At 47.0% G+C, this 21,690-nt stretch overlaps 1 protein-coding gene across 3 annotated transcripts in view; it reads right to left on the bottom strand.

The window, feature by feature from the left end:
- Fli1 (Fli-1 proto-oncogene, ETS transcription factor) overlaps nt 1-21,690 on the bottom strand; it is a 122,276-nt gene that overhangs the window by 47,735 nt on the left and 52,851 nt on the right. For all 3 annotated transcript variants that reach the window (XM_037207651.1, XM_028879073.2, XM_037207650.1), the window contains one exon: nt 7,886-8,097. In XM_037207651.1, coding sequence (XP_037063546.1) covers nt 7,886-8,016 — 131 coding nt within the window. In that variant the 5' untranslated portion in view covers nt 8,017-8,097. The remainder of the gene's footprint in view (nt 1-7,885; nt 8,098-21,690) is intronic.

The raw sequence follows: 21,690 nt of genomic DNA, 5'->3' as shown, positions 1-21,690 counted from the left end.
ATGTGTGTGCATACACACTCACGCATCCATTTCATCACACACAGCACACATATACATAATGAAAATATTCAGACTCTAACTTTACTACATATGTACACACACAAACAATTTGCTACACTCTACACATTTTACTACATACATCACATACACAATGCTAACACACGTGTATATATCCACATACTTCACCACATATATTCATGTGCATACATATGTACACACACATGCTACTTCACACAGTACATGCACACATACATATACCCATATCCATGGCCCATCATATACCTCTACACACAATACAAATGTATACATATGTACTCCATACACACATTCATACAGCCATACATATTCTGTCATATAAAACACATGTATATACTCTATTATGTATATAATATATACATGCACACACTCATAGGTTATCACACACATATGGTTATGATAAGTGAACACCCTTCATCACAGATATGTAGGTATATGCTGACACATATACATACATACATACACACACACACACACACACACACACACACACACACACGCACAAGCACAAGCACACGCAGGAGCTCACACCACCACAATCTTGTTGTCTTCCCCAGATTCTTATCAGATGAAAAATCATCCAAATGCCAGAGAAGCTTGGAGAATTAAGTTGGCCTGTAACCAACACAGTGGGATTTTCATGGGCTGGCAGGGGTAGGGTTGGGGATGGGGGACAGCACACACACACACACACACACACACACACACACACGCACGCACCTCCTATGCAGGGCGCCCAGAGCCAGACAGCCAGATTCAGTGGTAGCAGAAGAGATGCCTATTTCAAGGCCTTCCTTTAGCAATCTTATGATGACGGGGTGGGGGTGGGGGTGGGTAGGGGGTGGGGTGGGGGGGGGGGGGGGTGAGGGTGTGTGTGGGGGGAAGAATTTCAAAATGTTCTTTTTCACAGGAGTCGAGCCTTGGGATTTCTGCTTTTAAAACTGGCTTCTTGCCAGGCAGAGGTTAGAACCTCAGAAGTGTCCACATTAGTGGCCCTTATGGTTTGGAGCTGTGCACAGTGGTGCATGGGTGACAAGGTTGTCCCCACGCTGCAGAGTAAAAAAAAAGATGAGACACAAAACAAAGCTTGCCTGAGAGTGACCAATGACGAGGGTGCCCTGGGCATGGACAGGAAGCAGGTGCAGAAGAGCAGGGCTCCCCTGGGATCGGCAGCATCTAGTCTAGCTGACCAGTGAGTGGCACTCCATTCGCTAGCTCACAGAAATCCTAGCTGCCGCCCCTCCTCCAGCCTTCTTCCGGCTGTACCCTAGGGCCCGTTACCTGCCTGGCTGCCCCTCCCTTGCCTTCTTTGGAAAAAGGCCCCTTTCTTGGTCCCAGAGAGTTGCCATCAAGGCCTGCAAAAGGCCTTCCTTAGAAAAAAGGCCGGACACGCACCCAAGTCCTTTGCCCTCTGCAGAGCTGGCCGTCCTACACTGGTTCAGGGTGAGAAAGAAGGGAACCATACCTCGCGGGCTTGTGCACTTGCCTGCCAGATTCGCCTCCATCCTCTGTGCCTCAGCCGGACGGCACAGCCATGGGCTTGGTGACCACTGCCTGTCCAGGTGAAGCCTAGCATAAAGGCTGCACTTTAATGAGGCAGCTGGCGCCTGTGAAGAGGGCTTGAGGAAAACAAGAGAGAGGGGAGGCGGGGAGCCCCGGACGGGGGAAGAGGTCTGGCCATTCATTTTGCCCATACGGCTGCTGCTAATTTGTATTGAGACCTGTACTTAGAGCAAGCTAGGGGTTGGGGCCCACGGGCAGCTGACTGTACTGGAGCAGGTGACAAGAGGGCTCGAGGCTGCCACAATAGAGCAGGGAGGAAGAGATGGCTTGAGAGTGTAACTCTGAGCATCTCCACCTCAGGCCTGGGGAGGGCCACAGACAGCAGGCCACAGCAGTACGACATAACCATCCGAGGCAGAAGCTTCAATTCCTGTGCGTTTATTGAACACTGCTTTAAAAAGACTGCCAGTGGTTCACAAAAGCGCCTTCAGCCTCTTAAGCAGTATAAAACAAGGTGTGAAATCCTCAGAGGAGGGAAGGGATCACGGACTTGCCATTTCACTCAGAGCTCCTGGACACCTGGTGCATCCGTCAGATCACAGATCTGCTGACAGTCAAGGGGCATCCAAAGCCCACAGGGCTCACAGGGCTCCCTGGCCACATGGTTGCATTAGAGTCTCTCCCTGTGTCTTTCATGTAGCATGCACATTGCACACCTGAGGAATCTGGCCTGCCTTTAGGGTTTCTGTGAGATCCATGTGTGATCCATTGCCTTTGGTAAGGAAGTGTAATTTCAAGAGAAGTAAACAAAGGAAACACGGCACACAGGTGGTGTGTGGGTCCTACCTATTTCCCCATGCAAGGTTTAGAATTTAGAAATGTAGGAAGGTGTCAGGGAGACGCAAGTGAGAGAGAGGAGGAGGCTCATTTTTTGGGGTGTGAAACAGGATTCTTGGGGTGTTCAGTGCCTCCTGATGATGCTGGCCAGTCCAGGATATCTCAGAGCAAGTGATGCTGAGTTCTGATCCTGAATGCCGGGTACTTAAAACTAGTTGTTAGGTTTTTCTCCCTTTCAAACTGATAGTGTTTCCTTCAGGCACTGTTTTCTCCGATTCCCATGGTTGAGACGGGATACAGCTGAGAGTTATTTGCAGACCACAGCTTGGATCAAGTTTCTGAAGTTTATATCTAACACAGAACCTATGGGCTGGGCTGTTTGGAGGGCAACCAGAGAACCAGATTCAACCACAACAGGAAGATGGGAAGGGAGACAGGGTAAGCCTCCCACAACTCAGGCAACCCAGACGATCTCTGATGCCTCACATCTCAGCCCCTCTGCGTGACCATTTGACCCTGGTCCAGACGGCTTGCAGCTCTGATGAAAGGCAAGAGGGTATTGCAGTTTGAGAGACACTGAGTACCCCCTTCCTCCCAAAGACACAAACATCTACAGAGCTTCCAATAAGCATGAAGAAGTAACCCAGAAACCCACACTTCTCAAAGACCATGGTAGGGATGCCCTGTGAATCACTGGGCAAAACATTCTGCCCCAGCAGTTCAATCCAAGTAGATTGTGAGTTGCATGTTTGAGCCACGTGGATCATTTTCACCTTACAGGTAGCTGAGTTTTTAAAATTAAAAGAAAAGAAAAGAAGTGAGAGGCTGGAGAGATGGCTCAGCCGTTAAGAGCCCCTGTTCTTGCAGAGGACCATGTGGTGACTCACAACCATCTATACCTCCAGTTCCAGGGGATCTGATGCCCTCTTCTGACTTCCACAGGCACCAGGCATGCACATGGTGCACATACACAAATGCAAACACCCACACACATAAATAAATAAATGAATCTAAGAAGATTAAATGAATTGGAATAATAGAGTAAATGCATTGTTATATTAATATAGCCACAGATGTTTGTTTCAGAGGAATCAATAGTCACCTAGATGCTCTGCATTTTATCACACTGAGACTTTGAAATCCCTTGTGTGTCATTACGTCACAGCACATCTCAGCCACAGTTTAGCCACAGTGCCAGCTCTCAGCAGCAGGGGGCTAGTTAGTGGCTACTGCATGAGAGCACTGGGGGACACAAGCCAAGAACCCCCAAGTAGTCTGGCCTGCTTTGTTTCCTTGTTTGAAATTTAGAAGAATTTCTACATCCTCCTCTACATTTAAAAACTTACTTTGTGTGCCAGTGCATGTATACACACATGTGTGGACATATATGTGCCATGGCCTGGGTACGGAAATCAGAGGACAACTGGAAGGAGTTGGGTCTCTCATTCTGCCATGTATGTTCTGGGAGGTAGAACTCAGGTCTTCAGGCATGGTGGCAGGTACTTTTACCCACTAAACAATCCCACTGGCCTTCCCCCGCGGTTTGTATTACGATAAGCCGACTTTGTGAAAATTATCAAATTGTATACAAGTCTTGGTACACACCAGAAATAGAAGGCATGACCCCAATGCTAAACATGCCACATGTTCTGGTCACAGGACACAAAGAAATAGAGCCAGAACTGAATTGGGAATTTCTTCCCTACTGGCTGGTATTTGCGGCGCTACGCAGGCTCTTGGGGGAGAACATGTATCAGTGCTCTCCTGCTATAAGTCATGCTTGCTATAAAATACTGACCTGTCAGGCACTATATACCCACTGATACAAGTGTGGCATGACTGTATGGTGGGTAACCAGCCACTCTATGATTGGAAGCCTACTGCATCCCTTCTGGTACCATAAACCTGGTCAAAAGCCTGTGGCTGCTAGGATCATGAAGCCAATAAGAACATAAGAGTAGTCGGGCAGTGGTGGCACACGCCTTTAATCCCAGCACTCGGGAGGCAGAGCCAGGCAGATCTCTGTGAGTTTGAGGCCAGCCTGGGCTACCGAGTGAGTTCCAGGAAAGGCACAAAGCTACACAGAGAGACTCTGTCTTGAAAAACCAAAAAAAAAAAAAAAAAAAAAAAAAAAAAAAAAAAAAGGACATGAGACTGCTGCTTCCCCACATGGACATGTTGTCAAATTTAAACATTTATGTTTGTTTCCATAGACTAGTGTTATTCTCAATCTAGAGCAGAAAAGCTTTTTACAGAGAGTGACAGTTAGTGCAGAGACTCATACCTCATCAAATGCTGAGAATAAGTTACTGCTGAGCTCTCAGCTTTAAGTGAGACATCTCAGTCACATATCCCACCCTCAAGCATACAGAACACTGAGAAGAAGGGATGAAGAGCCGAGGGATGGGGAGGAGTGCCGTAAAATGCTCACACACAGATACAACATAGCTATTAAAATCACAAACATACATCAGCTGTAGCTAGAGTTTTCCTGCCTGGCCCACAGTCAGGACAAATCTTTGTCACCTGCCAGTCCCACAGCTGCTCAGACCCAACCAAGTAAACACAGAGACTTATATTGCTTACAAACTGTATGGCCATGGCAGGCTTCTTGCTAACTGTTCCAATATCTTAAATTAATCCATTTCCATAAATCTATACCTTGCCATGTGGCTCATGGCTTACTGGCATTATTTCATGCTGCTTGTCAGGGTGGCAGCTGGCAGTGACTCCTTCTGCCTTCCTGTTCTTTTATTTCTCCTCTATGTTAGTCCCACCTATACTTCCTGCCTAGCCACTGGCCAATCAGGTTTTATTTATTGACCAATCAGAGCAACTTGACATACAGACCATCCCACAGCACAGCCAAGTGCAGACCATCTCAGACACCTGCACTCAGGCTTGTGGTCCTAATCATCCTCTATGCAGAAGCTCCACTCACATGCTAGTGAGGGCCGAGACAAGAACTCTGTTCTGTTTTAGATTGGGGGGCTGTCAGGGAAAGACTTTGAAGAGGTGATATACCGGCAAAGACCTGAGAGAACCATATGAATAAATGGAGTAGGAATGTTCTAGAAAGAAGGAACTTGGGGAAGATAAGCTGAGGTAGTGATGTGCTAGGGTATCCAGGAGCAGCTAGAGTCTTGCCTGATGGGATAGAGGAAGGGAGGAAGGGAGCCAGGGAGAATGTGGGATGGGCAGTGGGACTCGGCTAAGGGCTTTAGGTTCTGTTATAAGATGCTAAAGAGTTTGAGCAAGAAGATTCCTCTTGTGAAAAGCTGTCCCTCACTGTTGCCTATCAGAAGAATAGACCTTGGGAAGGTAAGGGCAAAGCATGGGGTGCTTCTGCAGCAGCTTGGAGAGACACTATGGGCTTGGCAGGCACTGATAGCTTGATATAGGTAACAAGACCATAGACTCTCCAACATCAGGATCTGGATTTTCAATAAGGAGCAGGAGCGCCCTGTGATCTAGGCAATTGTGGAGACATTTCTGAACTGGCTTCATCACCAAAGGGTGCTGGCAGAATGAGATCATGGTGTAGAACCACAATGCACAGGCAGAGAGGGGGTACAGGAAGATGCCTGAGGAACTACAAAGCCTCAGCTGGTGCCAGTGTGGCCTCTCTTGGCTTCCTTTCTGCATAATAACAAGGTTAGAATATTGGCTACCTAGGAGAGTGGCAGAGAGCAAGTGATAGAGACTGTGGATAAAGGTATTTGATAAACTCTACTGAGACTGGACTTACAAGAATCACAGTGTGATCATCATCCTGAGAAGAGAACCGCCATGGAGGGGCTCAAGGTTCAGAACCTCTGAGCTTCCTTAACTCTAGACCCTGGACGGGTGGCCAAGGTTCCACTTCCTGGTTTTAGTTAATGGGATGGAAGTGTGGCAGGATTGAGGGTTCTGGAAGGCAACTCAGAGGCAGCTGCAAGGAGGAACTCCCTCCCAGCAGCCCCGCCAGCCCTGGCCCTCCCTCCTCCCTCTCAGAACCAGCCTTCTCCATGACTCACTTTCACAGTTAAGCCTCCTGGAGATGATACCTAAGCCCCAATTCCAGCCCCAAATCCTATTGGGCTTTGCCTTCCAAAACCCAGGAGACATTTTAATCTCGAGGTAGTACCACTCGTTCACAGAGGATTCTAAAGGACACAGTGACATCCCTCCCCAAGGCAGTGTCTCTCCCGCCTGCTGTGGCTACTAACTACATCCACCTTTCAAACGTTTGGACTGAGCAGCCCCTAGTTCTTTTCTCTTGCCTGCTTTGCTTCGGTTTTAATTAAGCCCCAGCTCTTGTAATTGCCCCTGTGATATGCCCTGTATGCGTCTCTCCTAGATTTCCATAATCATTGCTGTCACCTACCCCAGAACTTTGATTTCTAATCTGGCCTATTTTAGTAGCCTCTTATCTTTCTGCCTCTCCTGTGCCCAGTCCTTGCAGACAGTGATTGTCACCTCATCAGCCTTGACTCATGGCTCCGGTGCTGTTCGGTGTCCTGTCAGTGCTGAAGGTCAGCCTCAGCCTATGGAATAGGCTCCTTTCTTACCCTATCAACCAAGGTCCTATCTTTTTTTTTTTTTTTTTAATTTTCACATCCTTTTGCTTCAGGTTGAGCGGATTACCTGGGAATCCATCGGGAATTATCAGGTAATGAACAAGGCTAAAGTGTTCCCTTTTGGGTCTCTGTGTGTAGAGGTCACTGACACGGTTGGGCACTTTGGAGTCACAGACACTGTCCTGGGTCCTTTCCCTAAGGCAGCACACTCAATGAACCTGCTAAGAAGTAGGTGTTCTGGCTCTTGTTTAGACGAGATGAAGCTGGTACTCAGATGGATTTAGATAACTTAGCCAAAATGTGGAGGCAGGCCCTGAAGCCTGGGCTCCATGTGCATGGTTTTGGGTCTCACTATAGAATTCTCTCTATCCCTAGATTCTCCTCCCCAGTTCCACACGTGAGGCTGTGCCTGGCCCAAACACCTTTCCCAAGGCCCTTCCCACACACTTCCCACATACGAGGCTCGCTTCCTGCGGACTGTCCGTCTTTCTCACCATGTCTCCTCTTTTACTTGAAGAATGGTTGGGTCATCTTTGCTCTGGTGAGTCCCACTCAGGGAGGTTAAGCATCCTCAGTGGCACAGGAAGGGTGCCACCTTACTGCTCAGTGATTTCTCCAGAGGGGCTGGACCTGGGCCAGAGTCTGACACCAAACACGCATTCCTGAGTATCTGCAATGGGGTCTTGGGGACTGACCCCAACTTGGCTTCTGTGGGCTACGCTTGGACCCCGAGCGCCAGGTGGGCTTCCTCATCCTATTCTGCTCACAGCCTTCCGTTCTGTAGACCTCACTTCCCACAACGGACTAGGGACTGACATGCACTCCCAGGTCAGCCCAGAGTGCCATCTGCCACTTTGTGGAGATCTGTCTGCCAGGGTAGCCCTGGGAAGAATTGTGTTGGGGGGGTGGGGGTTCCCCGGCCTCATACAGATCAGCTCCGGCAGGCTTACCTCGATCCATTCATGTGGTCATACTCCCGCTTGACGTTGACCCTCACTGGCTGGTTGATCCACTCCTGCTGCGGTGGCAGGGGGTTGATTTTGTGGGGCTGCCCGTAGTCAGGACTCCCCGAAGCAGTCATGTCTGCCTTGGGGAGATGGGCTGCCGCTCCGTATGCTGAATCGAAGAGGGATTGGTCGTCACTCACCACCGACAGAGCCTCCTGCGGGCATGGAGAAGAGACAAAGTTCAGTGACACTTGTCACTCAGGCTAAGGGCACCCCTACTTTAAGATGTCACAGTGATATGGGGCTGCCCGGTCATGAAGTTGCAATTGTCCGTGTTTAATCGATTCACAGTGTCAGGGGCAGGCTTACCCTTGTGTAAATTTAAGGAATTCATCCTAGGTGACCCTGGGAAGACAGGCGTCTGAGCAGTGCAATGGAAGAGCCCTAGAAACGGGTGCACTTGCTGAGTGTGCAGACTAGGAGTCTCCTAAAGGAGGGTGGAGATGGGGAGGCTGAACACAGTGGTGGAACATTTGGCCCAAGTGTTGGTTCTGATTCCAGACACAGACAGCAGCACATTTTACTAGCTGTGTTGGGTTAGTCAAGCTGCTAGTGGAGATGAAAATGAGCATTTTTTTTTTTTTTTCATGAATGAGGCCGTGGAGCGTCACCAGAGAGGTTGTCTAGATCTGTGCCACACAAAGGAATCAGGGAAGCTTCAGCTAGGTCAATTTCAATGTTTGCATAGATAAGTGAGAATAGCTTTTTTCCTGAAAGAACACAGTGGTATGCTGAGGGCTGACTATCAGGTGTGAGCATGTCCCGCAGGATCTTAGTGTTGATGGTTCAGCCAATAACTCAGGAGGAAGCTCAGATATATAGAAGAGGCAGCCAGTGTGAGGTCTCTGTAAGAGAGTATGCTCTTCCAGTTCACACTGTCCCATCTCCTGATTCAGGTGAGGCTTTTGGTAGTGGGTTGAGGCAACCTCACTCTTCCCAGAGACTGCATGCTGATCAAAGCATGGGGATATGATCCCCCATTACTCCAAATCACGTTTAGCCACAGGGATGCAAGGCCATGGTCTGGAGTACAACATTCACCAGAGCCAAGTAAGGCACAAACAAAAGCTGATTATGTTCCAGAAGAAATGGTAGCCATCTATAATTGCCTCATCATCCATACATACTTTTACATGCGATCCAGTTGTGAAAGAAAGATAGAATAATATATGGGAAATAGTTATAGCAGCATCAAGCACAGAGCAATACTCCAGAGATACCAGCAATGATGACCATTAGTATTCAGATAAAGGTTCTGTTGGATTCTTGTTCCATGATAAATTCTTCTCCCTCTCAAGTTCACATGTCAAAGCCCTAACCAACCCCCTTAGATTATAATTCTACTTGGGCATAAGGCCCTTAAGGATATGATAAAGTCAAAAAGAGAATGTAAAGGTGGGCTCTAAACCCAATGGACTCTCTCATGGTAAGAAATTTGGACACACGAAGACCCCAGGGAAGGTTGTGTGCCGAGGACTGACCACACAAGGGATGCAGGGGAAATGATCATCTGCAAAGCAGAGCGAGAAGCCTCAGAGGAAGCCAGCCCTGCTACCACTCTGACCTTGAATTTCCAGTTTTCAGAACTGTGAGCAAATACATTTATGTTGTTCAAGCCACTCAGCTTGCTGTGGGTTGCTATGGCAACCCTCCCTTTACTTAAGAACAGAATAATAGATGATGAGACCTTTTTAAGGCTTCAGATTTGCCCACTTTCCCCACATAATTCATATCTCTGCCTGGAAGGTGTTCTCTAAGACAAATACCCTTGGTATGTCTGGTTGTCCTTGGTACAGACCTAATGTATGCTGGGACTCTTGTGTTCCACCTGCCACCCCTCTGTAATGTTCAGGTGAAGGCTGTGGCTCTGGAGACCATTTGTATTTTGGTTACTAGATCCTCTCTTCACTTCAGTTAAGGATCTGCTCTGGCTTCGTGTCCCAAACAAATTTAAACTTCAACCTGGGCACCTAGGGCATAGCTCCAAATTGAAGAAAAAAAAAATAGTGAAGTTATAGCCTTTCAGAGGGCTGAGCATGGATCTTTGACATGACTTGGGTAGCACCCAAGATGCCTCAGTCTCCTTTTGACAACAAAAATGCAGACTATGCCCCAGATTTGTTGTAGGGAGAGATGCCATCTAAGCAGGTGTCTGCTGTGGAGAGCAGTCTACACCCCTTGGTCAATCACTACTTAGTCTTGGGAGTTCCAGCAGAATCCTGGAGATCTTGGAGGCAAGAGCTGACATGGGGATGCTGAGGTGAAGAGCAGACGGTCCCTGTCATTACTGCCATAAAAACAGGGAGGTCAAAACCAGGAAAAGGCAGGATTGCTGAGTCCAAGGGGACGGAAGCACAGATGGTGCAACCAGGACACATAGCCAAGAGGTTGCACCAGGGAACCAATGGGGGAGCCACGGCTTGGTAGGCGAGACTTTCAGACACTTCTTAAGAAAGTGAGGTATGCAGGAAGAAGACACACATCCCCACATCAGAAGGCAGGGTGCAAGAGCAGAACGGCACAGAACCAGTTTGAATTCATTTTAGAATAAAACTTTCCTTTAAAAGTTTACAGCTCCAATCAAAGGTGACTTTAGTCAAGAGGCCATGTCACAGGAAGAGAGTGAGTGCCCTGATTCACCCCCAAATGTCCCATCCTTCTGACCCTTGTACCCAGCCAGGTACATGCACATAGATCTGTCTTCTTTCACAGTGCTTTTACCCTCTCCCCTCCCCCAGTCCCTAGCACCTATTCTCAGACTAGATCCAGTTCCTCCCAAAGGCTGTGAATAGGGCTTGTCCCCAGACAGTCTTCCTCCAAGAACTCGCTGTATTTCTACCATGGACAATCTATGCTCAGTCTCTTACTTTTCAAGAACTCAGCCTTGCCCTGTCTGTCATACCATTTGTGATTTTTCACTACAGCCTCTGTAGTTCCAACGGCTTTCACTGGGGCCCTTTGTACTCAATGCAAACCTTCCTGAAAATATCCTGAGTCTCTGAGCTTTTAACATACACCGAACACACAGACAGACACACAGAAACACAGACACACAGACACTCCACATGTCCATGTGCACACACACAGTTGGAGGACTGATTCTATTTACAGTCATTGACAGACAAAGAGTTTTCTCCCCATAGCAGTATGGAGAACAGACTCTGTAGATGAATGAGGTTAGAAAGAGAGAAGCGAAGGAAAAAGGGTTGTTTCCTGCCTGGCTTTTGGACTGAATCTGGAAATCTGAAAGTTGCCAACAGCAATACAGTAAAATATTTGGGAAGATGAATTGCCAAACAACCTGATTCAGGGCCCACATGAAAAATTACAGTTGTGTAGGACATGCTTGCCATGTCTGCAAGGAAACAGCATCCCTTTGTCACTCAAGCCAGAGACCATGCCCGTGGCGCCCCGCCACTTCCGTGAGGAACAGTGACAGTGAGGAGCCCTCTACTGCTTTGGAGATAATGGGCATCAGTGATGGAGACGGGAGACAGGGAGAGTGCAAAGAAAGGAACTGGTGCTGGGTGACGGTGGCAGACCTTTGTGTTGCCACTGGAGACTGACAGGAGTCACCATGGGTAGTGAGATGTGGGAGCGGGTACCAAGGTGCAGCTGCAGCAAGCAGGTAAGAGTACGGTGCCAGGGCACTTGCCCTCTCCCTTGTAGGCCTGCCTCATCAGCAGATGCTACTTACTGTGTGTGTGCTCTAGGAAGATCTTTAGTTGAATTTAAAGCGTTTAATGTTTAAACTCAAAACTCTTACGTGTACTTCAAACTCTTTATAGGAATAAGCATCACGCTGTGGTGAGATGCTGGGAACCCCTGTCTTCAGTGCAGTAGACTGGATATAAGAAGAGCATCAGTGGAGGAGTTCTCCATCATTCTTGGTTTCTAATGAGTTTGCTTCTCCTATGGACTTCGGACAATTACGATTACATTCAGAAAAGAATGTTTTCTTGGAAAGACTTGTTGGGTTCATGTTACTTAAAAATGGGTTCTCTACCTTGTGTGATGCTGAGCTCTAAGATTTCTTATCACCCCAATAGTGGTCAGTAGAAGGAAGCTGGACAGGCTCAGGAGTTGGTTCCTTAGACGCAATTTTGCGTTCTATAGTCAGGATGGGCTGGTACCTCAGCTCCAGAGCCGTAGACCCAGAAGGTGGCATCTGTTCCCTGCTCCAAGCTGCTAAGTGCTCTAGAATATTGAAACCTTGTGGTGTCCCCTTCCCCTAGAGTTCTCTCAGAGGAGCTACTTGAGGTAGTGGGCTGAGCTCTGAGCCAAAGCAGTGGAGTAGCAGATAGCCTGCTTTTGCCCAGAGAAACTCCCTTCCCCCAATGCCTTGGTTCAGGGAGCCAGCAGATGTGTGCCACCAATGACTGATACATATGCTCTGATGAAGACTGCCTTCCTTACCTAGTATGGATAAGGTAAGTTCCTATATGACTTCTAATAAACCTAGTCTTAAATTATAAAAATAAATAGAAACAGAAGACAATGAGTGAAGCTCTTACTAATTGCAAAATTATGTTTACATGAAACACCTAATTCAGCCCTCTCAGCAATATAATGAGAGCTGTAGCTATTTTAACCTCATTTTTTTTTCAGGTGATAAAGTGGATATTCAGAGAAGTGAAGTGACTTCTGAGGATGATGTGGGATTTCAACCCAGGCCTTCTGCTTGGACACATAAGCACTACCACTCCCTGGTTCCTTGGTGAGAACCTTTGTTTGTCCAGTTAGACAACTGGACCTCTGAAGTGACCTTTATAACTTCAGTCTTTGAAGCCAGAGAAGGTCTAAATACCAATACAAGCACCAATGCTGTTCCTTGAGTTCTCAGTGGCATGTCTTTATACTGTAGGAACCTTGTTTTCTCACCTGGTAGCTTGGGGGTGTCAACAAGCTCTAACCCTGTAGGTTGTAAATGAAAACAAAATTACATAATCTGAGTAAACTGCCTAATTGTTTCTTCAATGTTCTTGGAACATAGTAAATGCTTACACATTTGATTTAAAGCTGGTACCAAGAGATGGCCAGAGGATGTTTGCAGTGGAGATGAGGGTAGGCAGATGGAGCCTGAGCAATGCCTCCTTCTCCCCTATGTGTTTTCTCAAAAGGGGGATAGCTCAAAGAGAGAGGCCAATTTGCTTGGTGTCTCTCTTTTTTTTTAAGTCTTGGACAACCATTCTTTTTCTGACCTTCAACATCAGAGTCCTGGATGTGGCCTTGGGACACAGGGCTTGCAATAGCCGCACCTGGGCTTCTAGGATCAGCCACAGCACTCGCTCCCCTGGTTCTCCAGCTTGCAGATGGGGCATTTTGAAAGTGCCAAGCCTCCATGACCATGTGAGATCATTCTCCCAATAAGCCTATCTGTAATCTACCCTTCAATTCATCTCTTCTATTGGTCCTGTTTCTCTGGAAATCCTAATTCAGTTGGACAGCTGGCCCCAGAGTGCCAGGCAGAATTCCTCCCCAAAGAATGCAGACCTTGGAGCCAGGCCTTGGAGATGCTGACACCTATTCCAGGAAATAGGTGGTATTTTATATATTCACCGATATACTCCCCATATAACCTCAAAATCCCTTCTGTTTTTCTTTGACCACAGTCTGTCTGAAACCTACGTTAGCCCTCAATGTATCCTTCAGTACTGGGCATTATGTCCCCACTGGGAGAAGCATTCTCTGACACTTTCAGGGGGAACAAACCATTTCCTTCCCAGGATTCCTCTATTACAACAGTCCCCCTATGCAGCTGCTGTCATCCTGCATCCCCATAGGCACTTCACACCAGACTGCTACAGTCATGAACCATCACAGCCCATGGGCTCATGAGCTTATTTATTTTCTGATTATTACATTTAAACCCGTGGATGACATGACAATGTCCCATTCACATCTCCCCTTCTGTGCCTAGAGTGGCATCTGGTACTAAGTAAATGTCTCTGAATGAGTCAGAGAGAGAGAGGACGGATGAAGGAGAAATCATTTGACTATTATTGACCAACTTTCATTTAACTTTGCACCTATTAAATTGTTCCTACTCCATATAGGAATTAGGATGGGAGTGCCACGAGAGCATGCACATTTTGTCTGGTTACCAGGGTGGCCTCAGAATCCTGACAGGGCCCAGCATGTTAAAAATTCAACGCATGCTTGTTGGATGAGTGTACTCAGTAGTAGGTATTTGAGGAAAGCTCAGCAGCCTGTTTGTGAGGCAAGCAGCTAAATCCAAACCTTATGTAACTCCTTGACTATGAATGGCCATTTTCCACGTACCATCCACAATTCTTATGCTATCATTTACATCCCTTAAAAGAAAACTTACATGAAGAAATCAGGTGGTCATTTGGGATGGGTTGTGGACCTCTGGTTTGTCCTCTTCCTGCCTCATTGGTACTCTCTGGAGTAAAGGACTTGGTCATCTAAAGGTCTACTTTTAAAAAAATCTTTCTCAGGCTGGAGAGATGGTTCAGAGGGGCTGGAGAGATGGTTCAGAGGTTAAGAGCACTGACTGCTCTTCCAGAGGTCCTGAGTTCAATTCCCAGCAACCACATGGTGGCTCACAACCACCTGTAATGAGATCTGGTGCCCTCTTCTGGCCTGCAGACAGACATGCTGTATACATAATAAATAAATAAAACTTTAAAAAAAAAATCTTTCTCTCCTTCTATCCATGGTGGTCTTTTGCTTCTCTAATAGCACCTGCCCTCTGAATAGTGCCCTCTCTCTGTGTGTCTGTTTCTATTTGTCTGTCTCTATCTCTGTCTCTATCCCTTGTCTCTTTCCGACTGGCTCGGCCCCACCCATTTTCATGCGCCACCTCTCACAATGCTGACCAGGAAGCTCCTGGAAAACTCTGCTTTGGCCCTGGCTGAGGCAAAGGAGAAGGAGAATGCACCCTATGAACCCCATCACAGATGTTTGCGGAACTCTCACTAAGTCTTGCATGCTCTGGAGCCATTGGAAATAAGGACTGGCACCCTGTTTGTTTGTTTGTCTTTAAACTGACATAAAACAAAAGGTCCTGTTTCAAAGGTTAAAGATGTGGCAGGTTGGCGATAATTGTTGAGTCTGAAACAAGCATAGGCTGCACTTCTAAAGAGTTTGTTTCACTAATCTGCATTTCCATTTCTCCTTCCAAGTGAAGGGTGTTGTTCCTGAGAAGGTTCTCGATCTCTCCAGCTTGAGGTCAGGCCTCTGGGTGACAGAGACAAGGCTCTTTCAATAGCTTCACAACCAAGAGAGGTGGTATCCATGGCTAAAGTAACAGAGATGGTAGTGCTAGCACATGCTTGCACTCACACAAGTTTACACAGCACAGACTCATTGAATACCAGAAGAAGCCATGCAGGGACTCAATTCACTAATAAAATTTCACTTATTTTGGAATTTGTCTCATATATTCATATACATGTGCTCAACTATGTATACATACACACATTTATTCCTCTTACATTCACAAATATACCTTCTAACTTTTGTTTTCCCTAGTTAAGTTACCAGTTGCTTTCTATGTCAGTTGAATGATGGAGGTCATGGACTGAATGTTGTCATAGGATGAATGATGAGCCAACAAGTCCATCCCCAAACAGCTTACTTAAAGAAGACACAGAAAAGGCTTTACAGAGGCAAAGGAAGATACCCAAAGTGCCTGGAGGTCTCCACACTCTATTCAGGAACATTCCAAAGAAATTTTCATTACACATTCTCCTATGAACAGGAGGATTAAAATAAGATTCACGGGTCACCGTGATAGAAGAAAAATTCCAGATGCCTTTCACATTTTCACTACGTTAAGCTGAGTTTCCATTTCTAACGGAGAAAGGGGCACAAGACATGGGGCAAAGAGGCAGCAATTTCCCACCAACTCATCCCTCTCCTTTCGCTGTGTCCCACTTTGGATCTTGTAAGGGAGATTTCAGTGGCTGATGAACTTTGCTGGAGGTGAAGGGGAAAAGGAATGTCAGATTCCCTGTTGCTACCCCTGTTCAGTGGGTCCACAGAGCTGATCCCCGACTGGTGCTCTGCAAAGCTAATCTCTGGCATATCCGATACTCAGGGTCATGGTGGGGGAACACAGGAGGTTTGGCATTTTATTGCATTCTTTGCATAATGACATGAATTTCCTTCTCTTGTCAACCTGAGGGCATGCAAAATGCTGACAACTCTCTTAGGAGCAGAGCTGCCTTTCTTTGCTTTGGGAACTGTTCTGCAGCAGGAGAAACACCAGCCTGCAGTGGAACTCTCCAAAACACAATGAAGTTCCAAGAGGGGGACTGCTGTGTTCTAGGGCAAGCCTTCTGTTTCCTTTTCCTCATTAGTTACCAGCCACGTGCCCACTCCTTGCCCATTATTTCCCTCCCTAGAGGCCCAAAGGGGAGGGAATGAAAAGATAATTTAATGGGAGGTGGAGTAAGGAAGAAGTGGGAAACACCTGTCAGTCACCCACACCCATGCTAGTGTGCCTCAGCTGTATTTTACCCCAAAATGGCCATATCAGTGTTTACAGCCTTGTCTCTTCCATTAAGAGCCAGAGTCTACTTTTTCCTCTTCTATTAGTAGTCTATTAGCTACTTTTCTCATTTCTGTAACCAAAATAGCTGACAAGAAGCAAATTAACAGGGAAAAGGTTTATTCTGACTTAGAGTTTGAGGTGAACCCATTCGTCATGGTGGGGAAGTAAAAGGTGGCTGAAAAATGAGGTGGCTGGTCACACGGCACTCCTGGTCAGGATGCAGAGAAAGACCAATGCTAATGTTCAGGTTGCTTGGTCCTCTGGGACCCCAGCCCATGGGATGGTGCCACCCGTATTCAAGTAGATCTTCCTTTATCAGTTAAACCTTTCTGGAAACATCCTCACGGACAGACCAAGAGACACGTTTCCATGGAGACTCCAAATCAACCAAATGACACGACAATGAAGATTAACCATTACACCCTTGGAGATAGAAGGAACTTTGTGGTGTCATTGAAGTGGTCTTGCTTGACCTCAGACACCAGATGATAAACAGCAATAATACTTCCACCCCCTTTGTATTAGTCCTCAGGAGTTATCACCATGCTACAAGGACAGCCAAAGCAGTTCAAGAATCCGAGGGAAAGGACTGCATATCCAAACAGGGAGGAGTTGAGGCCACCAGCCACCAGCCAGAAAGGACCTCCAGATTGTAAGTGACAATGAGCCATTAAATCGAGTCTGTGGAGCTCCTGAGCACTGTAGCTGATTTGGTACTCATTTTTTTATGCAGCCGTATTGATTGGAAATATTCTACAGCTAATGGGTGCCAAGATAAACCACACTCAAAGAATATAGGGGGTGATTGAGTATCTTTTTACTGTGGCTTTTGACACAGCAGAAATCAGCACCATGACTGACAGGATGGAGAAACTGAGGCACAGAGAATAACCATTCCAGGTTCACACAGTGAAAGGGAATCTATGTTGGGATAAGCTCCCCCATGACTGTGTGTAGAGCTGCTCTCCATCAGGTAGGAAGCAGCGGTGGCCGTTGCCCAGTGCTCACATAAAGTGGTGCAGCCCTAGGTTTATCTCCGATACCGTGAAGCAAAGCACCAAAAAGACAAGGACCACATCTTTAGACTAGATAGGTTAAAGAGCGAGGCGTGGTGGCTTGCACCCGCATCTCGACACTTGGACCCTAAGGTTAGTAGGACCCAGAATTCGAGGAGCCAGCCTAGGTTACTTAGTGAGATCTGTCTTTAAAAAGTAAAACTAGAATAAGTATTATTTGATTATGTTTCCAAGAGACTTTTGCAACCACGGCCATTTAAGATGTGACTTGGGATTCTCAAGGCACCCAAGGAAAAGGAAATCAAGGCTTAAGGAGACACAAGACTTGTCTGAGGTTCCTCAACTCTGGAATTCCTGCTCTTGTTGCCAGACCCTAGGGATCATAGGCTCTTCAGCCATTTCCAGTGTGCCCTCTCTTATCCCAGGCTGCACACACACAGGCCCTTCTCAGAGCCTCAGGAAGCCTGGCTTGCCTTGAGTGACCTTCCTGCTCCCCCTCCCCTGCTTCTGAGACCTCTCTCTTCTGCCATGGTTTGAATGGGTCTCCTGTAGTTCTTGCCGGCAGGAATGGATCACCGTCACTATCGTCACTATCACAGAAGTAGATTCGTCACAAGGGCACCCAGTTCAGGTCCCTCTTCCTCACAAGTACTTCTTTCTCTGCCTCTCTCTTTTTTGTCTTCTACTCCTGTTCTCTGCCCTCTCATTTTTTTTCCTTTCTGTCTCTCACCATGTGAGAACAGTACAAGAAGCCCTCGCCAGATATGAGGTGATATATTATATCCTCCAATTTGCAGAACCCATGAGCCAAATAAAGATCTTTTTATTAGAATCGCCAACTTGTGGTGTTATGCTAGAACAGCACAAACACAAAAGACACCCTCCCTGTCTCAGATCGCTACTTCTGCAGTGGATGGCCCAGAGAAAGCTGGTCCCCTGAGACTCCAGTGACAGTGAGATTCCTTGTAGATGAAAGGATTATTGGGATTAATAGATTAAGATGGGCCAAGCTGGGCAGTGGTGGCACACGCCTTTAATCTCAGCACTCCGGAGGCAGAGCCAGGCGGATCTCTGTGAGTTCGAGGCCAGCCTGGTCTACAAAGCGAGTTCCAGGAAAGGTGCAAAGCTACACAGAGAAACCCTGTCTTGAAAAACCAACTAAACAAACAAACAAACAAACAAACAAACAAATAAAGATGAACCTAAGTGGGTTAGGAGGACAGGATCTCTGAGACCTCTCAGAGCATGCCACACAATAGGATCCAGAGCCCAGGCCGTCGACTAACTGTGCCTCCCATTAGATGCTTCTCCAGGTCTGTCATGGTGGGTGTGTGCCTTTGCCTGTTCACTTTGCCTTTTCACCGTCACTTTTTTGACTGTAACCACATTTAAAGGGCATTTCTAAAGATCAAAGTTGAGCTTTCCTCCCACAGAGGAGATAATATTGCTGAAAAGAAAAAAGTGCTGAATGTGGAAACTCACAGGAAGGGGGAGACAAGGCTTTTCTGTGTTCCAAGAAGAGACTATTTTACACTATGGTTTTACTTTCTGTTCCCCTCCACTCTGTCTGTCTCTCTCTGTCTCTCTGTCTCTCCCTCCCTCTCCCTCCCCCTCTCTCCCCGTTGTATGTATATGTGTTGATGTGTGTACATATGTGGAGGTCAGAGGTTGCTATCAGGTGTCATCCTTGTTCATCTTCATTTTTTAAAATATTTATTTCATGTAAAATATTTTAATCATCTTCTCCCCCCAGCTTTTTGATCTGGCACTCACCAATGTGGAAAGACTGGATAGCTAGTGAGCTCCAGGAATCCTCCTCTTTCTCTCCAGACTTAGGGCTCTAGACCATGTGCTTCCTCATCTGGTTTTTATGTGGGTGCTGGCGAACTGAACTTGGGTCCTCTTGCTGGCAAAGCAATCTGGTATTGACTAAGCTGTCTTCCTAGACCCTGCTTTCTCTTTCATCCCAATGACTCTGACCATATAGAAATCTGCTGTTTCTCGAGGACAGTGGAGACAGGGTTCTTGGTAAAGATGTGGAGCTAATAGCCTCCCATCTGACCATCTGGGGACAGTCTCTTGAGATAACAAAGTGGAGGTGACCTAAAGTGAACCCCATGTTGCCACAGGACTGGGGAGAGTGGAGGTAGGCTGTTGACTGAGTGCAGTTAAGAGCTTTGAAGGTCTTCCCTGTTCTGCCCGATCTGATAGGGTTAAAAAACTCTGAGTGCCACAGGAGGAGCCGGTGGTAAAAGAGAATGCTCAGTCAAGAGCAGAACCAGGGGCCACAGGTCAGTCTAGCTCAGGTGAGCTGCCCTTGGGAGGCTACTGAGACACAGCAGAAGCCATGGTTTCTATTTTGCTCTGAGACTCTATTCTGCCTGATTTCTGCAGGTGGCAGTACCAGTCACATGAAACACTGGAGTACTGGTTGTCACCATCCAAACTCATGTTGAAACTTGACCGCAGAGGTGTATTTGAATCGTCTTTGGAGGCAAGGGTTCTGAGGAACAGTCTGGAGTACATGAGGTCTTGAGGTGGGGCCGTTGTGATTGGGTTAATGATTTTTATCCGTAGAGGAAGAGAGACTCAAGTTAGGAAGCTTGCTCTGTCTCATTGGATGCACACACCAACAGAATTCCCACCAGCAAGAAGATTCTAGCCAGATTCCAGTGGATGCTGATAGCATGCTCTTGGGTATAAAAGCCTCCAGCACCATGAGGAAAGTAAACCTCTATTATTTATATACCAGCCAGTCCCGGTTTTTAGTCCATAGCTGTGGAAAACAGACTAAGACACTTTCCCCCCAGTTGAGCCCCTCCTCTCTCAGTGCCATGCCAGAGAACTGAGAATCTTCTAGAACCTTGCTCCAAAACCAAGTGCAGTGTTTTGGTGCTTGTGTCAAGTGGGCATCATAGATGTGAATGTGTCCCTGACCTGGAGAACAGTCTTCTGACACCAGAGATAGGCTGAGGATGGGGAAGGTGAACCAGGAGCAGCTTATCTCCTGCATAGCAGCCCTGTCCATGGTTGCTATCGTCAAGGTTAAGAAGAAGGAGCAAGGAAGAATGTTCCATATTCCTCTCCTGGTTTTGTTGACTGTTGTTTTTAAAATGTATTCTAACAAAAGGTACCAGCTACCAGCTGGGTCAGTGTAGAACTGTATTGGCTGAGGGGCTTTGGGCAGGTTACCTGTTCTCTTGGTTTCTGGACACTGTGAGCTATCTTCATGTATTTCCATGATGTCAAATGCTCCAATTTCCCTGACCACACAAAGCTGAAACTCAGAAGAGAGACTGCAGAACTTCTCATATCATAGAATTTGAATGCCTCTGACTTCAGAGACGACAGAGCAGCCTGGAGCCAGGACAGAGGTCCTGAGCTTTTCTGCCCTTTTCCTTGAGAGTCAGGCCTCTAAGAAGTCACCCTGAGGTTTAGTTGGTAAAAGTTTTACCTGGAAACTGGACCAGGACCTCAATCAAGGCCTGAAGAGATAACTGAAGACCCTGAATGAAAGGAGATGAGAAGGCCATGAAAATCTGAAAGCCTGCTCCCTCCCCAGGGGCAGTCAGATGCTTGTCTTCAGGGAAGTGACGTTCTTTCTGCCAGTTTGCCTAAGCATTGGGGAGAGGAAAAGTCAGTTATGGGAGCTTTTTTTTTTTTTTTTTTTTTCTCATATACTGACTCTGATACTATCAGCTCCCCGAAGAGAAGGGCAGTGCCAGCCTCCCTCTTCTGCTCCTCCCTCAGTTGCTTGAATACTTCCCAGCATCTAGTGGATATACAACCTATTATTCTGATGAATAAAAACCACAGAGCATGATGGGAAGGGCAGAGACACGTTCTTGCTTACCCAACACTTCTCTCATAGACTGATGTCTTGCCTTCTGTGCTTTAAGCATGTTTCAGGAAGCCTTGACTCTCCATCCCTGCCTGGTCCTCTCTTTCAAATCCAGCCACATCCTGTGGCTGTTCCTAATGCAAAGCCACTGAGTGCTCTCGCCAAACAACAATTTGTCTTTTTCTTAGAAGCCACAACCTGATCCTCCAGTTTTCCCATGTGACAGTTACCATGGCAAACAGAGTCCGCAGAATCACCAGAAGCCCTGGAGGAGAAACACACAGAAGGGGTCCCTCTGCTCCCATCCCTCCACCAACCCTTGAGGAACCACCTACAACAGCAATTCTCAACCTGTTGGTCTCAACCCCCT

Source organism: Peromyscus leucopus, chromosome 7, assembly GCF_004664715.2.
Source record: "Peromyscus leucopus breed LL Stock chromosome 7, UCI_PerLeu_2.1, whole genome shotgun sequence".
In the NCBI taxonomy this organism is placed as follows: Eukaryota; Metazoa; Chordata; class Mammalia; order Rodentia; family Cricetidae; genus Peromyscus; species Peromyscus leucopus.
The sequence above is the reverse complement of the archived record's forward strand: the minus strand, read 5'-3'. Positions and strand labels throughout refer to the sequence as shown.